We start from the raw sequence: 13,988 nt of genomic DNA, 5'->3' as shown, positions 1-13,988 counted from the left end.
TAACTTTCATTGTTGTAGCAAATCAAAATTCTGGGCAGATCTGGGATAGGATGTTCAAGTCATGATTTTTTTCATTTTGTGAAATGAAGCCAGTGTGAGCCAAATGCAATTATAAAAATATGAACATTGTCACAGCAATGTTTAATTAGAAACCTTTACAATTATCTGACCCTGTCACAGTCTGAACAAAAATTATATATATATATATATATATATATATATATATATATATATATATATATATATATATATATATATATATATATATATATATTAGGGGTGCAGGAAAAAATCGATTATTAGATGCATCGCAATGCAGACGTGAACGATTCTGAATCGATTCACAAATGTCAAAAATCAATTTTCTAAATATTTAATTTATAATGTAATGTTGACGGAATGCAAAAGGCGGAACTTGGAAGTGCGGAATGTGCAGCGCCCGGACAGTCTGTGGCGGCACATAACAAAAACACAACTGGATGAGCGAGAAATCCGACCGGCTCCCTCTGCATTAAAAGCTAGGTCAGGAGTCACAACATAAATGTTTAAAAAAAAGCCACTTTGTCCTTTCAACAAAAATCAAACCAGCTTGGGAGCCACAACATTTAATATCCAGTATGTCTCAGCATGTCCTAGTATAGGCTAGACGATACTACCAACTCTCTACAACGAGACCAAAACCGAAGTTATAAAATCACTAAAGAAAGCGGGTAGGACGGCTGTAACGCGCTGAGTGGAGATCCATTACCACTGGATCTTATGTCACAGTAACTGTGCATTTTATCGCAGATGAGTGGCAGCAGCATCTCATGCGCTCCAAAGCCAGTGAATGACAGCCTTCTAGTTCACTTGCCAACACAACTTCCATTTGATTTATTACTAAAAGATACTGGAAGCAAATTCACTATGGATCATTGCAAACACTTTGCTTTAAAACTACCAAGTCCTTACACAGTGAGAAAATAGAAATGATGCATAGAAAAAAGATGCATCGAGATGCATCGATAATCATTTTATAATCGCATCGCAGCCCTCTGAATCGTAATCGAATCGAATGGCGAGGTGCCTAGAGATTCCCACCCCTAATATATACAGTGGTGTGAAAAAGTGTTTGCCCCCTTCCTGATTTCTTATTCTTTTGCATGTTTGTCACACTTAAATGTTTCAGATCACCAAACAAATTTAAATATTAGACAAAGATAATACAAGTAAACACAAAATGCAGTTTATAAATGAATGTCTTTATTATTAAGGGAAAAAGAAATCCAAACCTACAGGGCCCTGCATGAAAAAGTGATTGCCCCCCCATTAAAACATAAATTAACTGTGGTTTATCACATCTTTGGAAAGCTGAGTTCAATTTCCCTAGCCACACCCAGGCCTGATTACTGCCACACCTGTTCTCAATCAAGAAATCAATTAAATAGGAACTGCCTGACAAAGTGAAGTAGACCAAAAGATCCTCAAAAGCTAGACATCATGCTGTGATCCAAAGAAATTCAGGAACAAATGAGAAACAAAGTAATTGAGATCTATCAGTCTGGAAAAGGTTAGAAAGCCATTTCTAAAGCTTTGGGACTCCAGCGAACCACAGTGAGAGCCATTATCCACAAATGGTGAAAACATGGAACAGTGGTGAACCCTCCCAGGAGTGGCCAGCTGACCAAAATTACCTAGTGCCTAGTGAAAGTCCTGACCTGAATCCGATTGAGATGCTGTGGCATGACCTTAAAAAGGCGGTTCATGCTTGGAAACCCTCCAATGTGGCTGAATCACAACAATTCTGCAAAGATGATTCGGCCAAAATTCCTCCACAGCGCTGTAAAAGACTCATTGCCAGTTATCGCAAACGCTTGATTGCAGTTGTTGCTGCTAAGGGTGGCCCAACCAGTTATTAGGTTTAGGGGGCAATCACTTTTTCACACAGGGCCCTGTAGGTTTGGATTTCTTTTTCCCTTAATAATAAAGACCTTCATTTATAAATTGCATTTTGTGTTTACTTGTGTTATCTTTGTACATACATACATCATCTAAACCGCTTATCCTTCTGGGTCGCGGTGGGGTGCTGGAGCCTATCCCAGCTGTCATTGGGCGGAAGGCAGGATACACCCTGGACAGGTCGCCAGTCCATCGCAGGGCAGACAGACAGACATACACATTCACACACACACTCACACCTAGGGGCAATTTTAGCGAGTCCAATCGTGTTATCTTTGTCTAATATTTAAATTTGTTTGGTGATCTGAAACATTTAAGTGTGCCAAACATGCAAAAGAATAAGAAATCAGGAAGGGGCAAACACTTTTTCACACCACTGTGTGTGTGTGTGTGTGTGTGTATGTGTGTGTGTATATATATATATATATATATATATATATATATATATATATATATATATATATATATATATATATATAGCTGTGTGTATGGATGGGAAAGCTGCAAATTAATTGCCCTCTTTGGGATTAATAAAATACTGTGAATCTGAATACCAAATTTTTTAATACAGAAAGAACGGTATAAACTTTTTTCCTAGAAAATGATGGGTGTCAATACAAATCAGTGTGTGAATAAGAGACAGTGACCCTGAATGTACTGCTAAAGCAACAGTGGAATATTATCAGGGTCAAGAAACGGAATGTGTGTGGCATGCTAGTTCTGTTGTTATTGAAATGCAATTGTCTTGAGTTGACAGCATGCCACAAACAATAAAACCCCTATAAAAAAAAGCTGAGGTTGGATAATGATAAATATTTGACAAGAATACTTCTAACCGCCAGCAAAAAAGCAATAACACGAAATTGGTATAAAATTGAACCCCCCTCAACAGAACAGTGGGTGGAAATTGTAAGACAAATCTATATACTAGAAAAAATGACTTACCAACTTCAATTGAGGTAAAATGTATTTGCTAACAAGTGGCGTAAATGGACAACATATGACAACATAAGGGATAAACAGACATAAATGCAAGGATATTGTATCTTTAAACATGATCATTTGATAAGAGTTTTGTAACCATAGACAACCCCTTTCTCCCTCCCTCCCCCTTGTTCCCCTTCTTTTTTCCTGGTGTTGTCCTGTCTGTGATGTTTCATCGTTGTTTACATCTTACATCTATGTCTACTTGTGTAAAAAAACTCAATAAACACTTGAGTGTAAGCTGAGGTTGCAGTCAAAAAAGATAATACACTCCACACATACAGGACTGTGAAAAAGTATTTACTCCTCACCTGATTTCTTCTATTTTTGCTAATTTGTCACACTTAAAATGTTTAGATCATCCAGCTAATTTTAATATAAGATAGACAACACAAGTAAACACACAATGCTGCTGATATCTTTCCATTTATTGAAGAGAAATATTTATTCAAAACCTATATCCTAAAACCTATTGCCCCCTAACTGCATGAACTGCCTGTTTAAGGTCTTGCCACAGTATCTAAATAGGATACAGGTCAGGACTTTGACTCAGCCACTCCAAAACCTTAATTTTGTTTCTTTCAAGCAGTTTAGAGGTGGACTTGCTTGTGTGCTTCAGATCACTGTCCTGCTGCAAAACTCGGTAAACTACACTTCAGCTTTAAGTCACGAACTGATGGGCAGACATTCTCCTTCAGGATTTTCTGATACGGAGCAGAATTCATGGTTCTATGAATTATGACAAGTCTAGATCCTACAGAACCAAAGCAGCCCCAGACCATCACACTTCCACCAACATGTTTGACTGTTCATATGATGTTGTTATGCTGGAATGTGGTGCTAGCTTTATGCCAGATGTAATGCAACATGTCTTCCAAAAAGTTTCACCTTTGACTCATCAGTCCACAGAATATTGTCCCAAAAATTTGGGGTGTCATCAAAATGTTGTTTTGGCAAATGGGAGATGTGCATTTGTGTCCTTTTTGAACGGCAGTGGCCTTGCAATTTTCCCATGGATGCAATTTTTTGCCCAGTGTCTTTCCTATTGTGGAATCATGTACACTGACCTTAACTGTAGCAAGTGAGGCATGCAGTTTTTTAGATGTTCATCTGGGTTCTTTCTCGATCTCTTGGAGGAGAAATTTTGGTAGGTTGGCCACTCCTGGGAAGGTTCATCATTGTTCCAAGTTTTCTCATTTTGGGGACAGTGGTTCTCACTACGGTTCACTGGAGTCCCAGACTCTTAGCAATGGTTCTGTAACCCTTTCCAGACCAGCAGATTTCAGATTTCAGACTTTCAGAGTCCCCCCCCCCGATCTGTATTTGAACCTCTTTAGAACGTGGCATCATGTGCTGCTTTTTGAGACCTTCTAGCCTGCTTCACATTGCCAGACACATTCTATTTAAGTGATGTTTAGATTCAACAGGTCAGCAGTAATCATGCCTAGGTGTAGCTAGTGAAACTGAACCCAGTAGTCAATTGAATTTGGTTAACTGGTTGATTTAGTAGCTACGGAGGCAATTACTTTTTCACATAGGGCCAAGTAGGGCTGAATAGCATTTTTCCTTCAATAAATGAAATCATCATTTAAAAACATAATTTTGTGTTTACTTGGTTTATCTTTTGCCTAATATTAAACTTAGTTTGATGATCCTGAAGTGTGACAAATATGCAAATACACAGAAGAAATCGGGAAGGGGCAAATACCTTTTCACAGCACTGTATAAGAGGAATCATCATATTAGTAGCAAATTGGGTAGGTACGGCATCCCAAAATCAAGTGCTAAAGAGTAAAATGAAAAGAGCACAAGGGGAACCACCAACTGTTAATGAAGTCTGAAAGAATAGGACATTTTGCTTTCATCACTTTGTAATTTGTAATAGAGCTCTGGGCACAAAAACATTGCACAAAGTCTATGATACCTCCTCATGTCACTGGTCAGATTTTTTTATATAAACATCAAACATTCAGACCCCCCAAAAAGACCCACATTCAAACCCAACTCTGGCCACCTCCCCAAGAAATGGGATAGTTATTGGTTTTGTATAAAAGCCAAATTCTAATAACCGTGTACTGTTCTCAAGGCAAGCAAGGCTTTCTTGTCTTGCTTGGTAATTTTTTTAAACTATAATTATTGATTATCAACTAGGGCTGCAACAATCACTGGAACACCATAGCCATTTGTGATTTGTTTTGTCATCCAATTGATGCAAGTATTATGAAAAAAAGCAGCCTTAGTCCAATTCATGTTTTGCTTTATGGTTAAACAACCTGCAAGTTTACTGTGAACAGCGACAATCTTCCACTGGCTAAATACAAGACACTTGAAGAATGGCTGGCCAAGTAATTTCACACAGAGACTGCACAACTGTTATATTAAAGCAAAAAACATTAGAGCTTTTTGCTGGTTTCTCATGGCTTTTTGCTTTTAGAAAATGGCAAGAAAATAGAACAATAATTGCAATAGTTCCTGCACAAAACAGTTAAGTTTGTTAACAGCAGGTAACAAATTAAGGCAGAAAACAAATTAAGAAAAATTAAGGCAGAAATACATAAATATACATGGTAAGATAGGAGTAAGAACGGAATCATGATAAAATCAAGAATATGTGTCCTTTACTTAATGGAACTGAACAACACTTCCCATAATTCAGCTTTAGACAGTTGGGGTCAGAGTTGTACTATGAACAAGTGGGTTGAGATCTCATCAGTGCTAAGGAGGATCAAAAAGAGAATTACCCTTTCAAAGTTCAAGGCTTACACTGTGAGCACAAACAGTTCTGAGGTTAGTTGCAGCTTTCAGCTTTACTCTGACAGAGCTGAGTTTGGTTAACTCAAAAAAGACTACATGCAGGAAGCATAGTTCTAACACCCAACACTTCCCACCAGACAGTTAGTGGTGCTACTAACCCGACTGGACTTTGTGTTGTAATCATCATCATAGCCATTGCTCTGTGGGGAAAAGTATAAGGATATGCACAACATTAATGTGTTTCCTTCACCATTACAAACCTAAACATATTAAACACAGTCTCCTCAGTGTTACCAACGTACAGTTTGAGAAGAATGTTTTTTCTTCTTCCTGTTCTTCTTCTTCAAATTCTTGTACGAGTATAATGATGACACTTGGGAGAGCTACATGGGATGGAGTAGGATTTGGAAAATATAAGTATTACACTGAAACTGACTACTACCAAATCAAAAGAATCATAACAATTTCCATGCAGCTCAGACGTTTCAGGCAGTTTACCATCATACCCATGCATCAGAGAATTTCATTTCAGTTCAGTGATTCCTTTGTTAATAGTCAAGCCCTAATTTCCTAAACGTTGTGTGCAAAACATGACGTGTGTAAAGATGTGCAAAGTTGATAACACCTATATTAAAATGTCCACGAAGATAAACAAACATGTTCTACAGAGAACTGTCTTTATATAGATAAATTTGTCAGCTGCAGTTATTAAGCCGAACAATAATTTCAAGAATTTTTAAGTATAAAAATAAAATGTGTAGTTCTTATAATGCTTAAAGCAGAGGATTATACATCTCATTCACTGATTAAATAAATAATTAAATAAACAAATTAATTAACTCATTCATTTGTTAATTCATTTTATACATATACTGAACAAAAACAAATGCAACACGCCTTACTAAAAAAAGATGTCACTGAAACCCTGCAAAAAAACAGGGTGGGTCAGAGAACAGAATGCCCACTTTAGCATGACCACCGTTTGCCTGTGGCAGTGCAATTTTTTTTTATCAAACTTATGGAAAATGTAAGCATAACCAAATGTCCATCTGCATCCACAAGACATGTGCAAAATAAATCCCAGAGCAAAGAAATTCCCGGGCACATCGTCTTAAGAAAAGTATAAAAAGCCTTTACTGAAACATGGCAATATGTATAAAAATGTGCTGTTGCGTTGCGGCCTTCTCAGGCCTTCATCAGGACACGGAACAATTGCAGATCAAGATTTGAAAACGTATACATGGATATTAATACCATTTTCTACATCAGGTCCAAAAGCTGACTCACCTGATCTGTGATTCTTTGATGCTTTAACAAGCAGGCTGACCAATCAGAGCTGCGTTGTCATGGTTGCACCTTTAAAGAGTAACTACACCCCATAATTTTCAGCAAATTCCACCCCTGGCTCAACTTGCTTAGACAAATGCTCAAAAATGGGAGGGGCACTGAAGTGATCTATGGATTTGGTGCTGGGGCTGCAAGGGTAACCAGGTGGGCTGGGCTGCTGTGTTTTTAGAGCTAGCATATGTTAGCTACCAGAAAATATGAAGAGGGACAGAATCACAGTACTTTTGCAACTGAGAGGTCTTACAAGGTTGATGATTTTTTTTCCACTGTTTTCCCCATCTTCGACGAGGGAAGGTGTTTCTGATCAGGCAGCGTGTCTTGAGCATATACAATATGAGAATGGCAGAACATTCACTAAAACTTGACAAAAAAAATTCAAGAAAGGCTGTATGGATGAAAGGTCGATACCGTCGGTAACAATGGCCATTTAGCGATAACCTTTCCTGAACCGTTTCACTTTCCGTAATTCCAGTGTTGCTTGCTGTCAATTTCTGTTCAGTGTGTGCACCCGAGTCTTTGAGTTGTGAAGGAAAACGTGAATCGGATGCAACACCGGCAACTTTATGGAGACTTGCAAGAATCCTCATTCAATCAGTCCAACATCTTTATTTCAAACTAAGCTTAGATTAATTGAGTTATTTACAGTTGGTATAGAAATTTTACATATCACAGCCTTGTGAGGTGGTGCTGGGGGTATTTAGCTCAGCACATATGTGTGGTTATCCCCTCTCTAGGCTCCTATGCTTTCATATTTATGAGTGTGGTATGAGTAGAGTGTCATCAGGGGACGGTAACATTGTTTGACTGATTTGCGCACATACTGAAGTACGAAGGCATGTTATCCACGCCTATAGCAGAATTAAACCAGAGGGGCACTGCAGAGGCGAAGTGGACCACGATAGAAATTATATTTTTACAGTTTGGAAAGATGTGTTCACATTTTAAGCAAGGCTGGTATATTTTATTATTACAGAGCAGTGCATTTCTATTAATGAAACTATTAATGAAAAAAGGTCTTCGGGTTTAGTTCCTCTTCAATCTATTTGCTCATTTTTAATGTTCATTGAACTTTTACCTTTACTGCATTTGGCAGACGCTGTTATCCAGAGCGACTTACAATTTGATCATTTTACAGAGGTAGGCGAAGGTGGCAAATATATAATCCCACCTCCAACCAATCAAAACGTGAAACAACAGAGCTGATATGATGTACAAATAAAAAGTACAAAGAGGAGGGAGGAAGAGATGGTGGCAGTTGTTTCTAAGTTTTGTTATTTACACAAGAAAACATTCACATAATCAATGACCAATAACTCTCCACTGTTGTGACCAGAGTCCCTCTCTCTCCATCAATAAGCTTCATTTTTAATGTGGAACCATGCTGAGATATTTACTAAGTGCAGTAGTAATTTTTGCCAGTTTGCTATCAGTATCAGTTTGGTATCTTTTGGGTCTTTGAGTCAAAAAGTCCAAGAATCTCTGGTTCACTCGATTACATCCCATAACATTCATCCATATAGTTTGGAAGTAGTTGACAAATGCACACACAAGCTATCTAAATGAATGAATAAAATGAATAGCAAGAACCGTATTAGTGCTGCATTCTGTTGTCAGTTACTGTGCAGAGTTTCACTACAGCTAATTTCATCTCAACATTAGAAAAAAGTATGTGTAATATAATTTGTGAATCTCTATTTCAGATGCAAATTGCAACCTCTTTGCAGTTTTTGGCCAGCCTATAACATTGTTTTAGTTAAAGATGTAACATGGGCTACCTCTACATCATTACAGTAGACATACTACCCCAAGTGCCACATTAACATGCCTCCCTGTCACCCCTGTGCCACCTCTGATAATATTTTCTAGATCTGCCACTGGAAATTCCTCAGTTGTAGTCACATGATCTATTTCTTGCTGTGGCTGCATTGATGACTGCCTTCTGTTGCGTCTCAATGAAAGAGTGATGGTGGACAATTAAAAGATAGTCAATGTCAGTTGTGAAAAACTGAAATGCATTCAAAGAACAAAATAAAAAATTGGATCTGATTAATAAGTAGTTCCCAGTAGTTACAAGAGTTGTGTTTAATACGGACTGCACAACACAAGGGATACTGGAACTTGCTATAGCCTATACATATACTTTCACATTTTATAATGCCGCTTTCACTCACCATTGTAAACTGGCATGGTTTTGCTCATCTGCTAAAAGTGTTTACAGATGTATACATGCTCTAGTGTAAGCCAGAAAGTTGGCTACGGATGCCTGCAGTTTCAGCAATGAATGGGCAAGCAGTACAAAAAAAAAGGAACGTGACATTGCCTACAATTAAAAAAAAGACCTTGTTATTAGCTTAACTGCGAATGTTACACAGAATAGCCAGTGAACTGTGTGGACTACAGGGTTTATGTGTGACAATTGTGTTGATCAGTATGATTAGTTTAGATGCCTTCTGCAGAGTAAATGTAAATGGCAGCGCATCGGCATGAGAATCGTAAGGTGGCCCCTATGACCCTATGCATAGTACAAATAAAAACATGCTACAAATGCATAAACACAATGCATATTCATAATTGTCAAAGGAGATGGAAATTCACTGACAGCAATTTATAAGACCATGAATACAGTAAGTATACAGTTAACCTGGCTGGCTAGTTAGCTGTATGACATGTCGTAGATGTACTGCAGTAGTAATCTGTCCTGGTATTGCTATTTGAAATACAGTAATGTTATAGTAACACTACAACTATTTCCCATTAGGATACAGTGATGCTATCTGCTCACGTTTTACCAGTTTACTTACTTTTACTAGTGAATATTTATGCTGCAAGTTTGAATAATTCCGTTGTGTTGTGAATGACAGTGTTTCTGAAGTTGCGTGTGTTTTCTGTATTTGCAGCACATTTGTGAAATGTAGCACTGGTGTTTTCATTTTGATGAAAGAGATTTCTGAGCTTGCAAAGCATATATGAATTTGCAGTGCATTTTTTTGCAGAGTATTTGTAAAAAACAGCATATTTGATGTTAATTGCTGAAAGTGTTCTCAGCTTTTGCAGCTTGTATTTTACTTGCAATTTGTTGGGTCTTTTCCACCATAGCATTGACAGATTTGTACATGGAAAATAATGGATATCTGCACTGGCCCAGAATTTCCATATGGGTGCATGCCTAGAGATAATAGCACTCCACCAAATGATTCTTACCCCTTCATGTGCCCCCACTGATTCTAAATTCAACTGCACAGAGAAACAACACAATCAACATCATGAAATTCCATCACAACCAGTATTAACACACTCCTCAGTAAGCACAGGTAACCACAGCTAACACTCAAAAACACAGAAGGCAAAGGAAGATTGCATGCATGTGCGCATTATTTTTTCAATGCTGTTAATACTGTTTTCTAGTTTGGCTCTTCGAACCATCTGCCATAATGCAGCAAACTAACAAGAACACAATATTCAAACAAATTGAAAAGCTACAGTTCCCCTTGAGCGTCCACTGCAACAAGAATCCATTAACTGTATGAACGAAAACAAGACTAAGAAATATAGCCGCGAGCAGCAATCTGCAGGGTCCAAGCACCATGAAGACATCGAGGATTTAAGTAGTGGCCTCTGGTCGTAGAATGCAGCAGATGTTTAGATTTTTAAGAAAGATCTCCTTTTCTTATGATTAAGAGGACTAGATGATACATCTGCTACAATCTACACAACTCAGTTTAACATCCTTGACAGGGATTTGAACCCACGAACCTAGAGTTCAAAGGCGGAGGCTCTCATGGTGAGCCACAAGACATCTGTGGCACAGCTACAATTTTTGAAACAATTTATTGAAAGGAAGCAATAAGAAACCATGCACCATTTTAGGACAAAGTAGCAGCATAAACAAATTTCAAGTCTCTGGTCATAGAATATTTTTAAGAAAGACCCTTCCTTAAGATCAAGATAATTAAGTGTGTGTTCACAACAATTGCTACAGCACCATCCAACATCTGTGGGAATCAAACCCACGACCTTAATCTTCAAAGGCGGATGTTTTCAGGGTGAGCTACAAGAGGCCGACAGCAGACCTGTTTTTTGAGACAATTTACTGGTACGGAGCAATAAGGAACCAAGCACCATTTTGCTAATTAGTTCCCACCTTGCAATTACTGTGACTATTTAGTATAATTCCAAATGAAATCATAATACAATGTCAGTTTGTCATTTTGTATATTTGGTTATAATCAGACAATTATTGATGAATTTGTAGCCTATTATAGCAGAATAAGCCAATTCACACCAATTTATTCAAACCTTCAGCCACACTGTGCTTAGAAGTCATATTTTTAATAATTTAGATTGTTTCAAGAAAAATTAAATTAGATTTAAACTCAGGAATTAGTAAGAAAATGTCTATTCACCATCTTTTTTCAACTGTGCAATTACTGAAAGTTTTTTAAGACTTGTATTTGCAAAATTATTAGGCTCAGTGGAAAGTGTAAGCATTCACAAAGGCTCTTCACTTAAAGACATTCAGTAAAGCTTTCCATGTATATTTAAAGAATGACTTTTGCAGTTACTGATTTGGCTCCCTCTGGTGGCCAGAGAATAATACAGCACTTGTTGCTCTGACCAAAATTTGCTGAAATCAAATTACAGGATTTTCTGTACAGTACAACCTACACATATTTGCAAAGTGACAATTCCCATTAAGATGCAAAATTTGAAACAATTGTCATGTTTTTATTTCATTCTTAGGCAGGAATAAATACATTTTAGATTTTTGGCAGTAAATTGAACAATGTAAGAGCTAACATAAGCAGAATCAAGCCAAATGTCATACATTTCCTCAACTGATTATTATCAATGTACAAATCGATTTTGGTCACAATCAGAGCATAACTTACAACTTTGTGGTTCAGAATAGGCCAGACCGAACCGATTATTCCATAACTTGCAATAACATTGTGCTTAAAAGGCAAGATTTTTTAAATAATTATTGATCTTGAGACTTCGACGGTTGTTTTGAAACCATTTCAGCAAGCAGTACGAAAACATCAGTTTTCAAACTCTGATGATTTACAGAAAAACAATAGCCTTTTAAAAAGACTTATATTTGCAAAATTGCCTGGCTGGGTGGAATACATAAAATTCAGAAACTTTCTTCACCACAAGATAGATATGGCAAAGCCTATGACGATGAAATTATGACGTCTGAAGTCATAATTTGCCTTTAATGCTGATGCTCCCTCTGCTGGCCAGAGGAAATATAACGATTCCTGATTTGCTGGCCAACCTGGGTTTAAGTCAAATTTTCATATTTCCTGTGCAATTTTGGAACATACTTATAATTGCAATGTTTTAGATGTTAATGAGATGTGTAATTTCAAACTTATTTAATCATAGAAGGATATAATGACATTTTAATAATTATGCACTAGATTAAGTATTGCAGGGGCTTATGACAAATCAATTTAAATGAAACCTTGCATGCTTCCTTAGAAAATAGCAGTGTATATTTTTACCAAGATTTATCACAATAACAAAATCTAAAGAATCTATAACCCTCTAAGTCAGAAAAGGCCAGGCCAAACAGATTTATTAATGTCTCATGGCCGCTCTTTGCAATAAAAGTTTTTTTAAAAATTATTTACCTACGGACTCCACAGATTGTTTTAAGACCAAAACTGAAACAGTTGTCTTAATATCCACAGACTAGTTCGAAAAACAAATTTTTCAAAATTGATCAATCGAAGAAAAACTTAACAGAATTTTAAAAGACTTGTATTTGATAAAATGTCATTCTCAGTGTAGGCAATGATATCAATTGATTTATTTTGATCTATGATAAAATGTATAGGACTTATTCTTGTTTATGCTCTATAGCGCCACCTCATGGCCAATTGAGGTCAAACTTTATAGGCTATTAGAGATTGCCTATGTGGACACGTTATAATTTTTGTGATGATTGGTCAATGCTAAGCCCTCCAAATGCCTGTTAAAAGTTTACTGGCCAATGACGGCCATATCTGTCCAATGATTGAGTTGCCCTGATGCCTCAAGTATATAGCAGCCCTAGAATGCAGCATGCAAAGTTTCAGCTCAATTGGCCAAGCAGTTGCTGAAAAACAGATTTTTGGCTGTTATAGCGCCCCCTATTGAGTAATCGGTATCAAATTTGGTGAACTTCCACAGAATCATATGAGGTATAGGACTATAGGATAGTTTAAACTGATTGGCTGCGTGAATGAAGGTAGCTTCATTTCCTTTTATTTTTAATAACATTACATGATTGTCTGTCTATGCATGGTGTGTTGGCTTGTCAGGAAAAAAATATTCCACCTGTAGTAGACCAGTCACTCCTATAAGAATTTCTGCCTACTGCCATTTTTTGCTAATAAAGTAGACGCATGTCTTCATTCAGAATTACTTAGTTGCTAAAGAACTGTCAGATGTTTGCAAATATTCTAATACAATTTAAAGCCAAAATAGCCTGTTGTGTCATTTATTTATTGTCAGTAATAGCACTTGTTGTAAGAGGAAGTTTATCAATATACAGTTGTGCTCATAAGTTTACATACCCTGGCAGAATTTGTCATTTTTTGATATTTTTTCTGAGAATAATAATGATAATACAACAACTTTTCTTTTATTCATGGTTAGTGGTTGGGTCAAGCCATTTATTACCAAACAATTGTTTTTGCCCTTTTTTAAATCCAGGCAGCCTGGATTACTGTTCTGTCTTCACTCTGACTGTGAGGTAGTGTGACTTGAGGTGATTACTGGAGGAAGGTTTCGCCATAGACAAATCACTTGGAAGTTAAGCCCCAAAGCCTGATTTTATTTAAGACCTCACGTTTCACTGAGAGAAAAAGAAAACCAATTTACCAGTGCCAGAAAGTCAGTTAAAACAGTTCTCAGATCAGAATTATCATGACAGTGACTTGGATCTCATGTTAGTAACTCTTTAGCAATCATTTTAC

General features: G+C 37.1%; 1 protein-coding gene across 21 annotated transcripts in view; it reads right to left on the bottom strand.

The window, feature by feature from the left end:
• The window catches only part of lrrfip1a (leucine rich repeat (in FLII) interacting protein 1a), an 82,640-nt gene that overhangs the window by 40,483 nt on the left and 28,169 nt on the right, over window positions 1–13,988 (bottom strand). For 11 of the 21 annotated variants that reach the window (XM_036567701.1, XM_036568243.1, XM_036567525.1 and 8 more), the window contains 3 exons: window positions 10,225–10,257; window positions 5,979–6,059; window positions 5,835–5,876 (listed from right to left, as the gene is read on the bottom strand). The exons of 7 other annotated variants lie outside the window; for them this stretch is intronic. In XM_036567701.1, the coding sequence (XP_036423594.1) occupies window positions 5,835–5,876; window positions 5,979–6,059; window positions 10,225–10,257 (156 nt within the window). The remainder of the gene's footprint in view (window positions 1–5,834; window positions 5,877–5,978; window positions 6,060–10,224; window positions 10,258–13,988) is intronic. 3 more of the 21 variants (XM_036567351.1, XM_036566764.1, XM_036567103.1) reach the window with 1 other exon arrangement.

This window comes from Colossoma macropomum, unplaced genomic scaffold (assembly GCF_904425465.1).
Source record: "Colossoma macropomum unplaced genomic scaffold, Colossoma_macropomum, whole genome shotgun sequence".
Lineage (NCBI taxonomy): Eukaryota > Metazoa > Chordata > Actinopteri > Characiformes > Serrasalmidae > Colossoma > Colossoma macropomum.
Note: the sequence above shows the minus strand (reverse complement) of the source record. Positions and strands in the feature narration are given on the sequence as shown.